Consider the following 21957-nt stretch of genomic DNA (forward strand, 5'->3'; position numbering starts at 1 on the left):
GAACTGGTTCGGTTTATTTGGCTTTCAGAACACTGCCGTTGATGGATGGAAGAATATACCTGAGACCACCATTCTTATTAAGAGAAGGTTTTAATCTTCTTGACGAAGATGGCTTCTTTTACTCCTCGCTCAAACCATCCTTTCTCACTGCCTAGAATTCGGACTTCCCTGTCCTGGAACAAGTGGTTTGTGGCCTTCAGGTGGAGGTGCACTGCAGACTCAGGTCCACTTAGGTTGGCTCTGCGATGTTGGTAAAGCCGCTTGTGTAGAGGTTGTTTGGTTTCTCCTATATACTGTTCATTGCAGTTCTCTTTGCAGTGGATAGAAATAGGTGTGTGACGATAACCGCATCACCGCATCACAGCTGTGATGACCGCATCAGCGTACATTTTTATTCATTTATTTATTTTTTAAGTTCTGCATATGGTGCGTGATTGGAACTATAGTAAACACATTCAACAAATTCATCTTTGCTGATAATTTACTTTTTCATCTAGTCTGTTCAGACTTCAAGGGTTTCAGGGGGAAACCTTGTATTAGTGTTGTCCTTCACTCCCTGCGCTGCGCCTCTCACGTCTTGCGCTGCACCTCTCACTACCTCTATGCTGCACACGGCCCGTTCCCTCTTCTTATACACATGCATGCGCGGTTTCAGCAGGAAATACGACAAATTTACTGCGTTCTAATTATTAATTTCCATTGTATTAATTTCCATTACAAGCTGCGTGCGTTCTTGAGTGCGCTGTCAGCCGGAGGATTTCGTGTTGGGGATTTATTACTGTTCTCCTTCACTCTGTAACACCAAACATGAACGTGTACTGTTAGAGTGCGATGAATATCACTACATGGGAACTATTTTGTGCAGTGCTAAGTTATGTGTCTGTATAAATAAAGGCAGAGCCTTCTGCCCAGCATTCTTCATGAGTGTCAGGCTTCATGGCTACCAGAAAGGTTTCAAAGTGTCTGCAGTCTCGTTTATTACTAGGCAATATATAATATTCCAAGAAGATGTCTGTACCAGAGAGCACAGGTGAAACTCGCGTGCAGCTTGAGAGCAGTCAGCTGCAGAAGAATCAACACGCACCCCCGAAACACTTGTGTGCCCTTCTTCATCCTACACATGCAGCGCGCTGACACACATACACACAGTCATTCTACAACACGTTTATAGTTAGTTCATTAGTTATATATGTAGTTGTTACTGTTATTTGTTAATAAAGAATTCTGCGTTGTAATTGTATTCATTTGTGACGCGGGATTTTGTGGGGATTTTGTGTTTGGCGGGGGGGGTTAACCGCAACTCCGCGCCCCCTGCTGGTTCATCACCGCGGTGATCAAAAATCCCACACCGTCACAGCTCTAGAAAGAGTACACAACATTACTCTGTTTGTAGCTAGGAATTTTGTCCTTTAGATGAACCAGATTTGTCTGACAGTATTAACTGGATTGAGATGAACTGGGATTTTATGTTGTCTGAAAATCCTTTTTTAGTTTTTCAGACAGGCTTGAGATATAAGGAATTGAAATACTTTTTCCTTTGGGCTCTTGTTCCTTTTTGTCTTGTCTTGATGGTGAAAGCCCAGTTGGAATATCCACAGGTTTGGAGGGCTTGAGGGATATGTTGCTCTTCTTTCTTCTTTCCGTCAGAGCTTGTGGGCACCTCCTGGGCTCTGTGTTGTAAGGTCCTGATCACGCCTAGTTTGTGCTGTAAAGGGTGGTTTGAATAAAATAACAGGTACTGATCTGTGTGAGTAGGCTTCCTGTTCACTTTAACCTGGAGCTGTCTGTCATCTCCAATGATCACTGCAGTCTAGAAAGGCTAGAGTGTTGTCCTTTGTGTCTTCCCTGGTAAACTTGATGTTCTTGTCGACTGCGTTGATATGATCCGTGAAAGCCTCTACTTCCTGGATTTTGATCTTGACCCAAGTGTCGTCCACATTTCTGAACCAGTGGCTTGGAGTAGTACCTGGGAACGAGTCCAGGGCTCTTCTCTCGACGTCTTCCATATACAAGTTGGCCACAATGGGCGAGATTGGGAGCTCATAGCACAGCCATGCCTCTGCCTGTAGAAGTTTCCCCTGAATTGGAAATATGTGGAGTTGAGGCACACTTCCAGCAGTTCGCAGATGTGGTTTGGTGTCAGATTTGTTCTGTCTTGTAACTTAGAGTCCTGCAGTAATCTCTTCTTTACTGATATCACTGCCTCGGTGGTGGGAATGCAGGTGAAGAGGGAAGTTGCATCATAGTACATCAGTGACCTTTTGCTTTTTTTATTAACAAATCTTTTTTTATGAATTTCCTCTTGTGGTCGGGTCACGCTTCGTCTGCATCTCCTTCCTTCTTGTTTTTGAACCTGTTTTTTTTTTTTTGCCCCTCCTCAGCTTTTGTCTGTTGCTTCACTTTGACACGGGACACTGCACATTTTCTGAGCACAAAATTTGATTAAAAAAAGAAGAAAAACGCCTTCCGGTCCAACACAAAAATGTTTCAAATATGATTAATATGAATAAAGTTTGGCCTAGATTACAAAAGGGGTTTATTCAGACATACCTCTGGTTTGTCAGAAGATTCATAACCCCTGTTGTTAAAGTAGAATATGTCCAACACAAGAGGCCTTCAGCTCTCATCTGTTTGCTCAGCTGTTGGACAGGACAAGTTAAAAAAAGAAGAAGAAAAACGCCTGATTAAGCATTTTAACTCTCATTTACAGCTGTTGCTATTTGGGTATTCTACAGGCTGTTGTGGACAAAAACTCAGACACCAGTTTTCCAAACTCAAAATAGGCCCTTATTATCACCTCCATCTTTTACTGTTTACATTAGGGAATCGATGGTCCTCCTTTTTGCAGTTTGCCAACAAGGCGGAATATCTGTTTAAAGGTCTTGGAGCTATTTTTTAGATTTAAAATGGTAGAGACTTTTTGTTTTTCTTTGACTTCTTTTGCTTTTGGCTGATGTCCTGCTTGTTTTGAAGCAAACCATCCATTATTGACTCACAAAGTGATCTGCAGAGATACGGTAAGGATGACTAAATACAGTAAATAAAAACATATGAAGAATGGGAAAATATGAAATGGTTAAAATACTGAAGGAGGAAGTCTTCTTATGCAGCAGGAGGCACAAACAGATTAAAATTAGGTGAAAAGCAAAGTGTGATGATAAAGCAAACCCCCTCAGAAGATGAACCAGAGGTGAGGAAATTCTCACAGCAGCTATAAAAGGCTAAAGTAAAAGGCAGCGCCAGATGCAGTAGATGTTGAACAAGTAATGAAACCCAGTAGTGAAGTGGTGAGAATAAAGATAAAACACTAGTACAGCTTGTTGGAACAGGAGGTCTTCATTACATGGAGTTATTTGAATCTCAGCTTTTTAAAAATATTAATTCTTTTTTTAGTGGCTCATTTTCATTCGTGCTAAATTAATCTATCTCACACACACCTGTGAGTTTCAATAGATGTAGAGCAATGTGACGCAGTCTTCTCCTGTAGAGGATACTGCTCTTTATTTCTATTAATATCTGTCTACTTTTATTAATGTCTGTCGGTTACAATGAAGAGCTATCAGTACGTATGGGCCCCGGATTGCACAGACTGCCTCAAAGTCATTAAGTTCATCACGCCTAATGGCTCTTTCAGATGCTTCATTAAGTTTTAATGCATTTGCATTTAATTATGTGACAGGCGCAGTGAGTGTTTGATGTGGCGTCTTGTATTTCTTCTGATAAAGAGGTGGTCCGCTGAAAGCCTTCTGATCATTTTGCACATCAGTTGCTCTGGAAATGGGATGTTTTTCCTTTGGATGGTACCAGCGTGACCAGAGGAGGTGACTTCCATCTTCACAATGCAATTTCACATTTTAAGTGATTTGGACTGAACTGATCGTTTAAAAAATAATTAGGAGCATGTTCTTTTTCTTCTTTGATCCATTGTGAGAAGGTCTATGTCTGTTTCTATTTTGGTTTCAATTCTTTACTGTTTGCAGACTAAGCACCTTGGTTTTTATGGTGGTTTTGTACTCAGCTTTTTGGGAAATTGATGTATTTATTTTTTATATTTTTATCTCTAGAGGCCAAGATATTGAAAACCTGTGTTAAATGTGTTTGTGTACATTCTTCCTCTATGTTTTGGAAGCTGAAGGACAATTCCTTATCTTAATTGTGCTTTATCGGTCTTTATCCATCAACACTAAAGTCTCCAAATCCTCCTTTCTGCACTTCATGAACTACCTGTCTCTGTCACAGTTTTGGACTGGCCTAAATCCTTTTCAACTTGGCTTTAAGAAGGATGAATCCAACTCTCACCAACTCTCCAGTGGTGTTCCACTGGGTTTTATTCCAGGCTTCCTTCTTTTCTTGGTCTATGGCACACCTCGTCTTCTTTCCCTCTTGGCTTTTCTCTTCAGGGGTTGCCACTGCAATTCAGCTTCCTCCATCTAACTCTGTGTTTTGCATCCTCTGCTCTACTCTACGTTCATGTCCATGTTCACTGCATCCATGAACCTCCTCTTTGGTCTTCCTCTAGACCTCTTGCCTGGCAGTTCTAGACTCAGCATCCTTCTATCAATATATTCACTGCCTCTCCTCTGGACGTGTCCACACATCTGATTCAAAAAGTCACTCACATGGTTTTTCTTACCATTTCTATGCTAAATAAATCACAGATCTTGCTGTCTTTGTCACTAGATGACATGACTTGCATCCTTCCCTGTCTCACAACCATTTCTGCTTATAGGTAACTTCTAACTCAATCTCTCAAAGACCTAAGACCTGCTCTTCCCTGCCAGCCCCTCTAGCACAGCTTCACCATGAATTTGGGAATGTCAGGGATCATTCCGGAAAATTCAGCAAGTAATTTGTGGATCATCATTGATGACTACCTTAAGCCTTAGTTACAGCTGCGCTTTTGAGTAGATATTGGCTGTCTGCGGGCAATAACTGGGCAAGGCTGTACGGGCCTGGATCAAGGTCGAAGACCACCCGTAGAGCATCATTAGTACAAGTAACTTACATTATCCTTACAAATACTTCACAATAGACTTACCACATACGCAACAATCATATGTTTCTTTTTCGTGACGTCCCTTTCGATGGTCGTACGAGCCTCAGGGGAACTGCAAGACACACCTGCGCTTTTGTTAAGATCCTGTCCAGACCACAACCCTCCACAGACCCGGTCAACCCAAAACCTGTTGCACCCATACGGGTCAAACCCCCCCATACAGGTGCATGTGTACAGATGCATTTGCCAAAATTTGTTTTTCCATTTGTCAAACAAATGACAATTAGCAATGTTTTTCACTGTTTTGACTGCTGACCTGCAGTTTTCTACAGAATTGTTCAGCCAAAAGCATGTCTAGGTAAATAACATCTATTAGCTACATTTTTCTAAAAAGATAAAACAAATTTTTGGATTTTAGAAAACAAAAAAACATAGTTTCTTCATGCAAGTGGGTGCTGACCTCTCAGGAACTTTTAGTTCTTTTTTTCTGACTTTTCTCAAGCGCGTTCTTACAGATTTTAACTTAAAGAGATAACAATCAGAAGTGTCAGCCAAATGTCTCAGTGTGAAAAGCCTTTGCTGCTGTCGTTGGTCTCTAGAGGTTTCTTCTTTATAGGTCAAAATTTTTTACCTACCACTCTTATGTTTTTGGTAATTTTGAGCAGAAGAACTTGAACTTTGAACTTCCCAACCACTCCTTCCTGAAGCACTTTTTGAGGCCTCTTTTGAATGGTGAAACATCTTTGTTAGCTTCCTGTCATAGCTGTAACTAGTTTGTAGCTGTTGTGGCTTTGAAAACTGCAAACTCTCCCTGAAGCATTCACGTCACCAAACATTCCAGTCCCAGTGTTTCCTTTCAGTTCTGGACCTTTGTTATCGCTCACCTTGGGTCATCGCTCAGCGGGATCAGAAGTTTGCCGTTCAGACTTTGCCAGCGGAGCTTTGCCATCGGAACAAGCTGCCGTTTCGGCTTAAGCTCTGCTCAATGTGACTCCTCACATTCAAGCAGAAAAACACAATTTAAAGGCAGTGGTGCAAAAACGTCAAATATTTAAACCTTAGTGATTTACATAAGGAGGGAACAATCCAGTTAGTAGTAGTTTTGGTGAATTTTAAAAATATACTTTTTCTGGAGAAATTCAAAATAAGGTCATTATGAAATATTTAGAGGTGGGGGCGCTGGCTTCGAGCTCCATGCCATCTTGCACATGCTGAATATTTTAGTTCCCACCTCTCAAAATCTACACCAATTACAGTAAGCTTGTGTGTCTGATGTGTTCACACTTGTGTTTTTTTGTCTTATGGGGATAAAAAAACACATAAATATATCACACGTGGGATATATAATGTCAAAAGTTAAGGTGTGTGCTTTTTTGGAAGTAATAGCATGTTTTAGCATATATTGTCATCACGTGGCCTTCAGTCGACGGGGTGTGCATGTGTGCGTTAAACAGGACCAGACTGGCAGACAGAGGAGCGCCGATGGTTCTGTGAGGCCTCTGGACTCCACAGCAGACCAGGTAAGAGGCTTTCACCCTTTAATTTTCTTTTATTTTCTGCATCAACAAATGTGGTCGGAGTTTGTTGGTTCTCAAACTGATGATGTTTTCATTCTTCAAAGCATTGAGTTGTTTTGTGTCCGTCCTCATGTCTTCTTTTACTCCTCAACTCTTTGCTTCTGTGGGAGTTGATCTTCGGTGTATTTGTGGAATTTTCTGAGGCCGTTTCGAATTCAGGCTCTAGTGTTTCCTCTATTGCATTTCAGAGCTTAGGTTAGACCTCTGAAGGTCTGAGAGCTACAGGCGCCTGGGATTTTATGGAGAGTGACTGTTAATGGAGATGTGAAGACTTTATTTTTTATGAGTAAATAATCGTTTAAAGCTGAACAGAGGAAAATGCTTTGATTTGAAGACTGAAATAGAAGAGAAGGTATTGTGTGACAGTGTGTCACAGATGGTAGATCAAAGGTTCTTCTTTCAAAGGGAGGGCAGGTTAGGAGAAATAAGAACACGTGCACGTTAAAGTGTGTACGTTTAAGAAGTGGAGAAAGACTGAGCAGCTTCGTCATGCTGCTGGTGTCCTGAGATATATGTCGTTTTAAACGTCTCGAGGAAGGAGTTTCAAAAATATGATTGATTTTTACTCTTTGGTGAAACTACTGTAAAGTCGCGGGCTACAGTGCCACGGATGGGAACCGGCACCCAGCACAGCAGGCCATCGTTTGGTTTCAGACTCCTTCTTTTTGTCTCTCTTTTCTTGTGTTTGATGATCCCAGCGTGCCATCACCCTTCTTCCATAACCGATTCCCTCAGTGCAGTCTCAGTCCATCCCCCCCTGTGCTGCTAACTGCAGGGAATCGCTCCAATGTAGAAACGCTTTCAGCTCGCCATGGCTTTTTCGCTAAAATGTTGCGCTCTCATCCCAGCTGGAGGTTTCATTCGTATATAAATGCGCAAGACGTGTTTCAATTAGCCGTCACTTCACTGAGGAGGCTCCCCCAAAGCCACGTTTGTTGTTCTCATGCCTGCCCTGAGCTTCAGAGGACACAGTTGATATCATGAAAGTTGTTCGTGGAGTTTGCACACACACTACGTCATCATGGATTCAAACCCTGCGGAGCTCCAAAGGTCCCCCTGCTTAAACCAGCACATGTCCAGATCTGTTGAAAGTTCTCCAGAGACCATCTCTGGATGATCCAGAGGAGGACTGGGAGAAGCTCATGAGGTCAAAATGAAACTCTTTGAGTAGATATACCATACCCACTGTGAATCATGGGGGTGGAAACGTTATACTTTAGGCCTGCTAGGGACAACTGATTCATGTTAAGGACATAATGTATGAGGCGATGTATACTGAGATTTTGGACAAAAAGCTGCTAAATACTCATTTTCTGCACCAATATACAAATAGATTATTCATAAATCAAACTTGATAAACATTGCAGACTAAACTCAACTTCTTAGGAGGTTTAAGTTATTGAATTAGGGATTGATAAATACTTTTTTGCCCCACTGTACCCAGATGCTAAATATAAATACTGCATGTAAGCTATTTACAAAAAATGAAAAAACTCTTTCCTAAAAAAAACTTGAGATTGTTCACTGTTTGCAGCTACGCTCGGAGCCTTTACATCTCCGTCAAGTCTTTGTTAAAGATTGTTTAATTGCAGGACAGCATTGCTAAAATTGCAGGACAGCATTGCTAAAAGCAAGCCAATGCTAAAAAAAAAAAATCAAAGTTGCAAAAGATTTTTCCCAAAAATGCAAATATTCAACACAGAGTATGTTTGAAGCGTCAGCCTGTAGATTCTTCAGATCAGCTGCAACAGATTGTGGTTAAGGTCATTTCTGCCAACAGGAAAACTGTCTTAACACAATGCTACAGCTGAGTTATTAATACCAGTTTGAGTTTGCTGTTTGTGTTGCAGCATGTGTGTATAGATTTTATGTACAAGAGGGATTCCGGGCATCGTCTGTTTGTCTGCTTTTCATGTTTAGAACGCCATAGCGCCCAACCAGCTGCTTCAGCTTAAGACCCAGCATTTCCAGCCACAAGCTAAGCTTCTGCCGCCGCCTCAGCATCAGCAGCCCTCAGCGGGCCGGAGATCCCACCGCACACTGCCCAAAGACCAAACCCAGCTCCTGTCACTGCAGCACGATCACAGGCACAGGGACAAAGAGAGGCAGAAACCCAGAGAACCTTATATGGCAGCTGTCCACAAGCTAACAGCTAATAGTGGGAACAAAGCTGCTGCTGCCGCCGCTGCTGCCGCCGCTGCACCCTCGCCCAGCAGACCTGCAAACAGACAGCACACAGCGGTAAATCCTGCTTTCCTCTGCCACCTTTTTCTACCTCTGCACACCGCCTCCTGTTTGACTGTTTTCTTTTATGTCCATGTTCAGTTTTTTAATCCTCCTTCTGTGTTTACCCCAATTTAAAACTTCAGTTACCCGCAGATGAAGTCTGGCATTTGTACTGTGGAAGTTTGGCATCAGTCAAGCATAAAGTTCATTGATGCCAAAAATGTGAAATCTCTCAAAGCTCCATTAAGACTTTATATTCTAGTTTTCTGTTCTTATGTGTGGATGATTAATCTGTTTTAAGGTTTTTTCACATAAATAAGCAGAGGCAGAAGGCAACAGCTTATGGATTCACACCTGTGTTCCCATCAATCAGCAGCTCCTAAATTACTATATTTTTTGCTTTAGTAGGAAAAAAAGATAAAATACCACCCCACACCAAGACTTCTGTCTCATTTGGTTAAAAAAAAAAGGTTAAACAATCAGCTCCTGCTTAAGGAAACAAGAAAAAATGACAACATGGTTGTATTTATAATGGTTTGGACCTTGTAGCCACTGGCAAACCTAAAGTTGAACAGACTTTGAGAGACAAATAGATGGGGCATCATCACAATATTCAATGTAAAGGCCACAGTTTTGCTTCTTTCCTCTCGAAGCTCCTAATGAGATGGACATCAATCCCAACTTTTCAAAGCAAAAGCAACAGGACTGTGACACGTCAGGCCTGTGGTTTTCCATCCCTGAAGGTTTCATGCATGCAGCAGAAACTGCTATTGTGAATCAACAAAGCTTTTAAGTATTTGTGTACTGAAACAAAACAAGAGACTTCCTCTTTTCCAAGATGCAAGACCGATAAACCGGTTGATTCACACAGAGTAATGTCCCATGGGTTTTTGTTGCTTTATTTCTTTATTAAAGGACCGTTTTTGGTTCACAAAAGCCTAAAATGTTCTAATGTTACATGCAGACTTTAACAGTGCACAATGACTGTCGTCTTATATAATGCTCCGTAGTTCAGACTATTATTATTAGTATTATACAGATACTTGATCCTCAAAATGTTGTAACGTAAATTTTAGGCAGATCCTCAGACTGAAAGGTTGCAGTCAGTCAGGTCATCACACCAATCCCCTCCATTGGCTGGATAGAAAACTGGACTGTGTCAGTGTGACGTCATCCATACAAAATGGCTTACTTCCAGCTCCAACCAAATGAAGTCAATTCAGTTGCCTTTTGTTTGTTTTTTTGGCAACACGGACGGCGCCATGTTGAAGCCAGACGTCGTCAGTAAGCAGATATTGGTCTGAGGGGACATTTCTATGGCAACCGTTCTCCCCTAATCAGGAGTGAGCTTGTTGAAAGTCTACTCCCCTTCCACCTGAAAGAGGGCTACACGAAATCTGTCAATTTTGAACATTCAACGTGAGACGTCATACTTTCATCAAGGCTTCTGATTGGCCAGTTTATAACTTAAATACTTTCCATTACAGAAAAAAATATCATGAAAAAAAAAAAAGGATTACCAAGAACATGTAAAATAAAGGAATCAGAGCCAAAATGGTTATTCTGACAAATAGAATTACTGAGTAATAGCTCTTTATTTCTCTATTGAAGACTTGAGAAGTACCATTGGGTACTTCCTGTTTGAAATGTGAGAAGGGAGGGCTCACTCAGTCCAGTTCTCATCACAGTCAATGGTCCCATCTTCCTTTTTCTTAGTTTTTAAGTTCCCCCACATTAACTATAACTCTAACTTTATTTACTCACATCTACCCAAAACATCTTTATTTTATTATTGAAGGTGACTTTTCGCAATCCTTGAATAATTCTATTTGAAATATAATTACAAAAATTTTAATGGTGTGGATGAATCAACAAAAACTTTCTGAAAAAACAATGATTTAAATGGTTGCTGGATCAGCTGGTAGTAAACGTTGTGGCTCCATTGTGTTTTAGATGGAGCTGAAAGAGTCCAGTGTAGCCAGCATACTGTTGGCTGCTAATCTGCCCAGCCAGGTGCATTCCAGGCTGGGCTCAGGAAGCAGCTCCAGTCCCTGTACCCCCGCCATGCAGAGGGCTCACTTCAACCAGGTCTGCAAATACTTCATCCTTAATATTTTACTGAAGAATCCAATATTTGGCATTTCATTTTACACCCCTGTTCTTGTTTTTTCCCCCTCAGAATGCTAATCTTCGCTCCAGTCGGGACTCTCCTCATAGCAGCTCCATGTCAGATATGGTCATCTCTCCTTTGTCCCCGTTTGCCCCATTGTCCCCAACGGACAACGTCTTCTGGGACCCTGCTGAGGAGCCACCTAAAGTGAGTATTATGTCCCCCCCACACACACACACACACGCGCACAACAAATGGGGCAGTTGTGCAGGTTTCCCAGCTGACATAAATAAAGCATACATTGAACAGATGTGCGTTTTGTTTATGCGACTGACATCAAAACAGGAAGTGAGTTTCTTTTGTCATCCTGCCAGTCACAGGACGCATCACATGGACATGACTCAGTGTGGTCTGTGGTGTGAGTTTGATGCACCGAAACACACCTGGCACTCACCACATCGTTCATTTGCTCCCCTGCTAAGTGTTTCACAGATGAGAATATTCTGAGTGTATTTACTCTCATGAGTCCACATGGAGTTGATAAAAGGACTAATAACTAGCAGAGGGAGAGGAGGGCAGCCCAGAGATTCCGTGTGTTGTGTTGTAAGCTAACAGGAGTCCATCTGGGGTTGTTGAAGCAGCTAATTACTCAATATTCTCTCTTTCAGTGAAGGGACCAGACATCGTTTAAACCTAAAGTCCATCTTTAACTAGCCTATATCATGCTTTTCTTAAGCCTTTCAGACCAAACTATATCCATATGATACTATATTGCCTTTGGCTCAATAAAGAACAATTTTTTTAATGAAATGTATGTGATTTTGGAGCTCATTTTCCAACCCAGAATTAAAACGACTTCATCTCTGAGGCTCCACCTTTCGCTCCTTGTGGGTGCCGCCCATTTCGTGACATCAACCTAGAGCCGGCCTTGAATTTTAAAAGCAATTCGGACACCACGCTTTTTTTTTTAAACGGCGGATAGGACGTCATCGATTTCACGAAGTTGAAATCTAAATAAAATTAGCGTTTTGCGACGATTATTTATGAGTCCACTGTCTTGTGAGGATAAAAATGTTGATATTTTATTAAAAACAGACATTTAAATACATTTTTGGGGTAAAAAATGTTCCACTAAATGCATTGTGGTCTATAATCGCCGATCTAGTGAGCATCAATGCTCACTGGTTTTTCAGAGACTTCTGGGAAATTTCTAGGGCACTCAATTTTGAAATTGTAGATTCGGACAATACTACAAAATGGCAAACGCACTATATAGTTCACAATGTAGGTAGGAGTTAGGGGGGTAATTCGGACATATCCAGGGAGTGTTTCTGTGTTTGTGCGTTAGCCTGGGGGCGGAGCTAGTAGCAAAGACTCTTCCTGGAAGGAGATGTCCTTACTTTGTGACGTCACAATGTAAGAACCCAAAATGTGACGTCACAATGTAAGAACTCAAAATACCGCTTTGGAGTTGTTTATAGTGAAGAATGAACATTACAATACACTTTAAAGCACAAAGGAGTTGATTTTGCGTCATACAGACCGTTTAAGTTTATATCCTCCTGACTACCAGCAATGCGATTTTCTCCTCTGTTGGGGACATTCCTAAACCAGAAAATGTCCTAAACACTGCATACATCTAAATGAACTCATTTTGGTATCTTCCATTTACTGTATGTGAAAATACAGAACTGGACTGAGTGAGAGTGGTGTCGCCCATAGAACATGGCTTACTTTCAGCTCCTACAAAATGGAGTAAGTTCAGTCTCCCTTTTTCAAGATAGGGAGACCGCCATGTTGGAGCCAGATGATGACAGTAAGCAGTGATTAGTCAGAGTCAGTCTGAGTCAACATTTCTATGGCAACCACTCTGGCCAATCAAGAGAGAGCTTGTTGGAGTGCCACATCCCTACCACTTGGAAACAGGCTCCATCTATTTTCATTGAGGTTATCTGATTGGCCAGTTTATAACATGAACTTGGGACCAGCGGGTAATTTTTTGTTTGGAATGCCAGGGTTACTCAGTCCATTCCTCATATACAGTCAAGGGCATCTACAAAGGACATTTGGGGCTTTTCAGTTACAGTGATCCCTCGCTATAACGCGGTTTACTTTTCACGGTTTCGCTACTTGACGGATTTGCATCGTGCATTATGTTCTGCATTCTGATTGGCTAAAAAGTCACTCCGCTTCTTCTCTACCTGTGCGTCAATAACGCTGCAGTTTAATATGTACACGTACGTAAAACAGCTTGCCAAATTTACAGCATGTACGAGCAAATTCTCTTGCAATTTCGAGTTTTTCTAAAACCCATAGAAAAAGAGCGACAACAACTGCCTATCACTATGTTCTTCTCCTGAACAAACACACCTGCACAGTTGGCTTCAAAAGAAGAAAACACTGCAGATTGGAGTCAGGATGCAGCGGCTCAGTCTGAAGAGCTAAGAAATACACCTGAGTCACTATTTGTCCCACTGTACTTTGTATTTTTTTCGTAATCATTTTAAATTTTCTCCCGTTTAATCCAATTACTCCGGTCGCGGTGGGCGGGGCTAATCTCCGCGATTTGAAGCCTTCTCTTCACATTGATGATTAAAATTATTATTTGACAGTACAGTACAGAAGTTATTTGTTGAGAAAAAAACATTTCTAAAGTACTTTTATTTGTGAAACAAATGCTTGAGGCTGTAAAATGGTTTGTTCTTTCTTTCAAAGTATAATAGAATATTTAATTGTATAATAATTGAAAAAAAATAGAGATTTCTACTTCACGGATTTTGCCTATCACAGGTTCTTTTTGGAACGTAACCCCCGCGAAAACAAGGGTTTACTGTATTCCTAATGTGAAGGAGTGGAACTCTGGGAAATGTAGTTTTTGGTGTATTTTTTTCTTTTCTTTTCTCTCTAGCAGTCAGGAGGATATGCTGACTGCAAGCTTCAAAGTCAAAATCACAACAAAAGAGAGCCAAACAGAAGCTTAAAATGAATAAAAGAAACGTGTTGAAAGTTCACCTGTGGCCACATTGGTAGAGGGGAGGCAAACCAAACACCATGCTTGCTGTTTCTCTGTGTACGTGCATGTGAGGGGGTTGCTGGCAGATGCAGGATGTGGGCAGCTTGTCAAAAGATGGTAGGTATTCCTACAGCTCTTTTCCTGTTGTGGCGGGCGTGCCTTCCTCCGCGTGAGCGAGTCATGTGACCCAGGATGCGTGCAGTCAGAAGGTTGCCGGCTGGTGGCGCAAACTTGCTGTCAGTCAAATGAAAGGTTCATTTTTTTGCAAAAGAAAACTCTGCTTCTCTGTGTATCTAATCATTTTGAGTTTTTCCACTGGAAGCTTCATTTGGAAACAAGTTTGAATTCATCTGATTTTCAGATTTCTATCCTTTAGTCTAAACACCTGAAACTACATATGATCACCCGTAAGCCAGCATGTCTACGCGAAAGGTTTTGTTTTATTTTTTAGCCCAACTTTTTGTCTTTCAGGTTCCAGAAAGAACCACCTCCAAGTTTTACTGTAAAGAACTGGTGATGGCCCACAAGAGGACGGCTTCAAGGTAGAAGCAAAGGATTTCATCTATTGAGAACATTCAACCATAATCCACATCGGGGTTCAATTTTAGGATTTGCTCCCCTCAGATTGTCGATGTTTGCCTCCTTTTTGTGATTACAAAGTTAGTCGTTTGAGAAGTTCACTTCAAAAACGCCAAACCAGATCATCGGAACAGGAAAATGTTTCCCCGACAGCATTGAGAGTGGATGTGGTCCTCTCAGGTCTGTTCAGCATTAGGACTAACTCTAACTCCTAACATCTTTGCAGTGATAACACATCTGTGTTCCCTCACAAGATGCTTTCATGACTTTCAGTGCAAAATGCTGCTTCTGCTGGTTTTGGCCTCTAGGAAACAACGAATGTTCAGAATAGTGTGACCATCCTCCATCAAATAGAAAGTAATGCATAGAGAGCTCTCCTACGAAGTCAAACTTTTTTTTCTAAGTCTAACTAGAACAGGAACACAGAACTCCATCATTGTCACTCTGAAAAGGTTTTAGGGAAAGATCGTGTTTGTTTTTTTTGGAGGACCCGTTTAGGCGCTGGAACCGTTTCAAAAGCCCTGCTTCGACTTTCGCACCCATCCCTCTTCAGGGCTGTGATTGAGCTGTGAAGACCTGAAACAAACGTTCAGGTTGGATCTTCCTCGGAAAACCACATTTGATATGACGATTGGCTGCAGTAAAACCATGTGAACTGGGGTGTTTCTTTTGTGGTTCGCTCCACGTCGGTGTTTTTTTCAGAACCAACTAAAGCAGATCTGATTGGATGCATGCTGGATGACTGCTTTGAGTTAGAAGGAAGTCATGGTGAGAAAAGTGGGTCTTTGCAGTGACAGCATGAATGATGCATCCCAGATTATGACACATACATATGGATAATGTTTATCTTGTTGTCCCCCCCCATGCTCTGCCTCCTTGGTTTGAACTCCCCATCTGTGACAAAGTGTCTATCTCTCCATCTAGTGGCAGTCCGGTGTCTGCGGCAGATAAGAGCCGGGGGTCTGCGTCTCAAGGAGGCCCGCCTCTGAGCAGCAACCACCAAGGTCCGTGCTTCTTCTTCGGACTCCTTCACGGCTCGACCTTTGAACTTTATTTGGAACCCCTTCTGCCTTCTTTGTTCTGATAACAAAACAGCAGAACCAAAGGGGCTGTGTTGACCTCAGGAGCTCGATAAAGCTCTGATCTGTGCTTCACAAAGAAAAAACACTGTTATTTATGCGCCCAGACTCTGTGCTTGAGCCTGTATGATCTCGTTTCTCAGATTATCCCGCACAGATCAAAAAGCTCCTGCTTTAGACACCAAAGATTCAAAAAGGTTGAGTTGAGGATATTTTCACGTTTCTTCTCTCTTTAGTTATTCAGAGAGTACCTGTTTTTAGGTCATTTGGAAATTAGAGCTTCACCTTAAAGAGCCTGCGATTCTGATGATATTAAAAAAATGAAAAATTAATTAAGTTTAAAATGTATTTTCTGATTATCTCTTTATTCAAATCAATGTGAATCAGGAGCTGACAAAAAAATGACGTTTGACCAAAAGCTTATCTATGACGTAGAAAATAAGCTGGGCGGGCCACAAGCTTCCTGCTCCGCTCCATTCTGATGCGTTCACTTGTAGACGACTAGATCCATGCAGGACTTTGTTTTCCTCGTCTGAGCTGGAATCTGGATCTGAACTGTACGGCTGGAGAGCTCCGATATCGCTCGCCGTTTTTGTGTGTGTGTTGGGTGTGAGGGGCTGTGAGCTAGCAGGAGTGAGTGTAAATGGTGAAGGGAGTTAGTGATGACGGGAAGGGTGGGCAGGGTTGCTCCCCGCCAACAGTTTCTAATGAACTACTGTACTACTGCTCTGCAGAAACCATGTCCAAGAAAACGACATTGATTTTTAAATTTTGGCCGAAAAAAAACATCACAAGAGGAATTATTTTACAATAGATCATAATTTGATGTCTTTAAAGCTCACTCAAAGGTGATCCACCTGCACTTACATATTTATTTCTTTGATCTAAGTGGCCTTTTCAAAACGTTTCCCAGGATTTGAGCAGTAAAGCTGAGGTTTCCTCTTACCAGCGCTTTTCTCTGCCCTTCGCTCTCTTCCAAAGCTCCTGGTATGTGGAGGAAACAAACACAGCAGCCTTTTCCTGTTTTTGTGCAAGAGAACATTCATTTCTCTTTTAAACTTTCACACTGTTGTTTGGTGAAAGTTTTACCTTCCTTGTAGCTTAATACCAAATGTATATTTATCTATAAACACCCTTTGATTGTAAATGTAAAAGTTTTATTGTGCTTTTGTGTTTGAAATCACTTCAGAATGTCTCTTTAAGAAATGATTTTTTTTTTTCATTGTTTAGTCTTTTTTTATGGATCTTTTAGTTCTGATCCATTTCTTCAAATCTGCTCGGTTTGCTGCTGTTTTCCAGGAAAAAACATGCAAAGATTTTTCTTTGAACGTTTTAGCTTTTTTTTTTTGCTTTTAACTGTAAAAAGTTTTTACTGTTTAATGCTGAGTTTAGTCGGTCGTGGATCCAAAGCATCAGTCCTGGACTTCTAACAGATCAGAAGACTGAGATTTTTTAATCTTAAATCATCAATTTTAAAAGATCCATGGAATTTCCTGGAGGGGTTTTTAAAGACCCTCTCTGATGAAAATGGTGTTGTTGTTTTTTAGCATGTTCTTTGGGCATTTTTCTGATGATTGAGGACATTTATTGAGAAAATTAAGCTCAAACTTGCATTTCTGAGTCTTTTTTTATTTTTTTTATTCAAATTGTTGGGAATCAGAAAAAACGCTGGGGGGGTCACAAGCTCCCTGCTCGGCTTCACAACAGGGAGGGTGAGGTTGCTGCACCCCAATTGTCGCGCCCACAAACTACCGCCACTCTGCAGAAACTATGTCCTAGAATTTGACACAGGTTTTTGTTTGTTTGTTGTTTTTTGACCAAAAGGAACATAATCCTAATTCGAAGGTAGCTGGGAATACTTATAGGAGCTCAAAATATGGTTGGAGTGGGTCTTTAAATGTGTTATTTCTTATGTTTAAATTGCGTGTGTGTGTGTGTGTTTCAGGCGTGCTTAAACTGGAAAGTCCTCTGCCGCAGCACCGTGCACAGAGGAAGGCAGAAAACGCAGCCAGCAGACTCGCGGTGCGTCGTTTCTGTTTTCTCCTTCATGCTTCTGTGTTAGCAAACACACTGCGACATGCTTCACTGCATCAAGTGGAAATGCATTCACCATCTTTTTTCTGCTGCCTCCACATGCGCTCACACACACTGTGCCCCCGCTGTGCACAGACACCTGCGACCGTCTGCAGAAAGTCCTTCATCCTTCTTCCAGCTGCTCTTCTTCCTCTTTAGGCTCATTTGGTGTCCGCTCCTCATCGTTTTTTTGCATTTTTTTTTCTCCTTCCAGGGATTCAAACCTGTCTTGGGTCGCCTCAACAAGGCCGCAGAATATTCCTCTTCTAGTGATGATGTCAGCAGCGACGATGAAGAAAGGATCAGGTGAAAATGATCTTCTGCCTTCACCCAGAACATATGGTTTTAGGCGGGAAAACGTCGTAGGCAGACGTTATTTTGATTATGAAGCGTGCCAGCTGGGAAAAGCAAAACCTGAGAAAAAGCTGCAAACAAAGGTTACCATGCTTCTCCAGGATCCCGCAGAGCGCTCTGCATGATCAAGAGTTTGTGTCGAACAATCAAGAGAAACCCTGAAACAACGTCTCAATCCTGAGGCGTAAAGACTTTCCACGACATTTACAGAAACTCCAAAACGCTGTTTCCTGTAGCGACTCTAAAAAACCAAAACTTTCTGTTGATGATCACGTTTAGGCCGAGACACCTCGTGCATTTAGGCAAGTTTTAAATGTGCCTATTTTTCCACCAAGGTCGGGTCTTTCTAATGGAAAAGGGAAATACTTCAGAGGAATATCCGATGGCATCGACCTGCAACTCCACCGCAATCTTAACCAGGTGAGTGAAAACAAGCACGTGATGGTTCTGCAGCTGAACAAAAGACAAACTCCATGAGCAACAGATTTCCTGACGTTCCAACTTCAGGTTTCTCGATTGGGTTCAGATGACACCTACCTGCTGCCGGACCTCCTGCAGAAAACCTCCTCCTCCAGTCCCACCCGCGATGCTCTGAGCCAGCAGCGGACGCTTGACTTCAGCTACCCCATGTCTCCCACAGCCCCCGGATCCCCCATATTCCAATATCTACACGTGAGTTTGGTCTAGGAAGCTGCAGCTGCTTCACAGGCGTAGAACCAGGATGCGGCTGTGTTTGAAGTATGCGCTCCAAATGACAGCAAGAGCTTTCTTTTTCGGCAATTGGTGCAAAATTGAAAAAGCTTCATTGGGGGCCGCTGAAGCCGAGATGGTTGGAGTATCAACTCCCACAGGTGACAGTCCTGTGTTCAAGCCCCTGAACTCCACATCTTTGTTTGAAAAAAAAACCTGTAAGTCTGCTCCGTGTTATGTCAATATCATGTTGGTAACTTTCTAACATCCTACACCGTAGCTCCTAAAAAAACATTTTGATTTAATGACCTGATATAGGATCAGATCCAGACTCCTCTCCCTGGATCTGGGATTTGTCTTCACTGTGACTGCTTTTATTAAGTAAATCAACAAATTCATCGTTTCTTGTTGAGTAAAGTCAATAATGGAACTTTATTCACCTGCAGGTTAAGTCAGTTCCATTAAAAGACACAAATAAAAATCTGCAATATTATAGATACAGAATCCATGCTGTAAAAGTAAAACAAATTAAATTAAAAGAACAATTAAAATAAGAATGAAAACATTCTGCAGGTTAACGTCCTTATCTTCTGTTTGTTCCTATTATTTATCATCTGCTATTTGTTCTAATCCTTTTTTTAAAAGTAACTGATTGAAAAGAGAAGCAACCGCACAGACAACTCTATTTTCCACTAAATTCATTCGCATTTTATCTTTTTTTTTTTCCTACTGATTTTAAGTTCTCTCGTTGTCTGTTTACTTTAATCTAGGAGAAAAAATGTCATTCAAGAGCAAGATTTTTAAAAAAAAGTTTGTTCCTTCGTTTGTTTTATTTCAGTGTAATATATAAAAAAGAAATGTGCAGCTAAATAAGTGAAAGGACTGATTATTTCTGCTGCTGATAAAAATGAAAACACATAAAAAATCTGTGTTAAGCTTTTGATGAGACTGACTTGAAATGTTTTGTTCAAGGATGAGCAGAACACTGAAATGTGAAGCTCTTTTATTTGTCCAGCAGAGGGCGATGTCGACTCAGAAAAAGATTAGTTGTAGTTCTATGATGAGATGACTCCTGATTCAATGTAACTACAGGCTTTCAGCTCTGTAAATAGATTTGATATAAAGAAATAGAAACAATATTTTTACCACTTTATCATAAGTGTGATGTTCATCACTGACTTATGAAGTTAAAGAGTAGTTTTTATCCAGAGGAAATCAAAAGAAGGTTGCAGTGTCACCGTTTGCTCTTCTTGTCCCACTTTATGTGCTTTTAAAGTCTGAGCCCTCGCAGACCCTCTGAGGTCCTCGGATACAGGCCTGTTGGTTATTCTTAAAGTCAGAACCAAAACAAACAGCCTCATTCAGTTTACACCTGCCTCCCAGCATGCCTCAGGGCTGTTCATGCCTTTTTAATCTAGCTTTTAGTTGAAATTTAGCAATATTTCAATTATTTATGTTCTCTTCTTACTAATTTGCTTTATTTCTTATTCACATTTACTGATTTAAATCTGTTTATTATGGTTTATTTATTTACTTTTCTTGGTTATTTATCTGTTTTAACATTTATTTATTTTATTCCTTTTACATTTTAGTTTTTTTTTAATTCGATTGTTTTTATGTAAAGCACTTTGAGTAGCACGAGTTGGAAAAGTGCCATAGAAATAAAGTTTGATCTGATTTGATTTCATCAGGATGTGAGCAGTCCGTCTGGAAAAAGCACATCTTCCTCTTCCTCCTTCCTGTCCTTCATCGACCCCCGATTGATCCCCACATCATCTCCTCCTCACAGTCCCAGTGAGTCGTTTGCACACATTCATCACACAGCAGTGTGTTCGTGTCCTGCTTCCCTGTCAGGCCTGCTGTTTCAGGAACAGACCTTTCTGTCAGACATGTTTCCTCTGCAGAGCTATTATAAATGCGATCATTAGAATTCATGTTTTAACGTCATATCACACGTTTTCAGCAGCCTGTGGGTAAGGCTGGGTGACCAATAGGGCTGTAACGATAACCGCATCACCGCACGTTTTCTTTTGCATATGGCGCGTGAATGGAGCTATAATAAACACATTAAACACATTCATTTTTCCTGATAATTGACTTTTTTTGCTAGTCCTGTGTTCAGACTTTCCTTCTTTCTTTCAGACTGTTTTCTCCTTCTCTCCCACCGCGCCTGTCACTCTCTCTTATAGGCGCCCGCTCTCAGTGCCTCCACGCTGCACGTGCCATGCGGCTCCCTTTACACACAGGAGCGCGCGTTCAGAAGCACACAAACTCATTCTACAACAGAAGCTTTCGTCTCGCGAGGAAATATGACAAATTTACTGCGTTTTAATTATTAATTTCCATTGTATTCATTTCCGTTTCAAGCTGCGTGCGTTCTTAAGGGCGCGCGACACGGCCGCCCGCCGGAGGATTTTGTGTGTGTAGGGTGGGGGGGTGGGGGGGGGTACTAAGGTTCACCTTCACTTCAAACATGAACGCGCACTGTTAGATTTCCATGAAGTTCACTACATGTTTTGTTTGGGAACTATTTTGTGCAGCGCAACGTTACGTGTCTGTATAAACAAAGGCGGAGCCTCCTGCCCCGCGTTCTTCATGGGTGTCAGGCTTCATGGCTACCGGAAAAGTGACAAAGTGTCTGCAGTCTGTTTATTACTGGGCAATATTTAATATTCTGAGAAGATGTGTGTACCAAAGAGCACAGGTGAAGGCTCGCATGCAGCTAGAGAGCGGTCCGCTGCAGAGGGATCAACACGCACCCCCGACACACATGTGCGCACCTTCCTCCTCCACACAGTCACAGTCAATCTACAACACCTATATGGGCTTTATATATAGTTAGTTCATTAGTTAGGTAGTAGTTAGTTGTTACTGTTATTTGTTAATAAAGAATACTACGTTGTAATTGTATGTATTTCTGTTGCGGCCGCCGGGGGATTTTGTTGTTTTTGTTTTTTGTTTTTTTTGGGGCGCCCCCTGGTGGTTCATCACCGCGGTGATGAAAAATCCGACACCGTCACAGCTCTAGTGACCAATCGACTTTATCGAATTATGGACGATTCATTTTGGGGAAAATCGAGACTTTATTTTCCCAGCCGTCTGCTCTCTCGGGCTTCCATCTTCTTCCGAAGACGAGCTTCTGTCGCGAGGCCGAAAAAGAAAACACCTGCAACTTCTGTGAACTTCTCCGTAGCGCTTACCAGAAACTTGTCCCCAACGGGACATGTGGCGGAGGATAAACCAGCAAAGGAGAAATGAAT

General features: G+C 41.6%; 1 protein-coding gene across 4 annotated transcripts in view; it reads left to right on the top strand.

Moving 5' to 3' along the window:
- LOC101156098 (mitogen-activated protein kinase kinase kinase kinase 4) overlaps positions 1-21957 on the top strand; it is a 69982-nt gene that overhangs the window by 33553 nt on the left and 14472 nt on the right. For 3 of the 4 annotated variants that reach the window (XM_011480466.3, XM_020706757.2, XM_020706756.2), the window contains exons 15-25: positions 6451-6516; positions 8494-8814; positions 10753-10887; positions 10979-11116; positions 14394-14464; positions 15426-15505; positions 17526-17602; positions 17868-17959; positions 18343-18427; positions 18515-18679; positions 20389-20491. In XM_011480466.3, coding sequence (XP_011478768.1) covers positions 6451-6516; positions 8494-8814; positions 10753-10887; positions 10979-11116; positions 14394-14464; positions 15426-15505; positions 17526-17602; positions 17868-17959; positions 18343-18427; positions 18515-18679; positions 20389-20491 — 1333 coding nt within the window. The remainder of the gene's footprint in view (positions 1-6450; positions 6517-8493; positions 8815-10752; positions 10888-10978; positions 11117-14393; positions 14465-15425; positions 15506-17525; positions 17603-17867; positions 17960-18342; positions 18428-18514; positions 18680-20388; positions 20492-21957) is intronic. The other variant, XM_011480467.3, reaches the window with a different exon arrangement.

Source organism: Oryzias latipes, chromosome 10, assembly GCF_002234675.1.
Source record: "Oryzias latipes chromosome 10, ASM223467v1".
NCBI classification, from domain to species: domain Eukaryota; kingdom Metazoa; phylum Chordata; class Actinopteri; order Beloniformes; family Adrianichthyidae; genus Oryzias; species Oryzias latipes.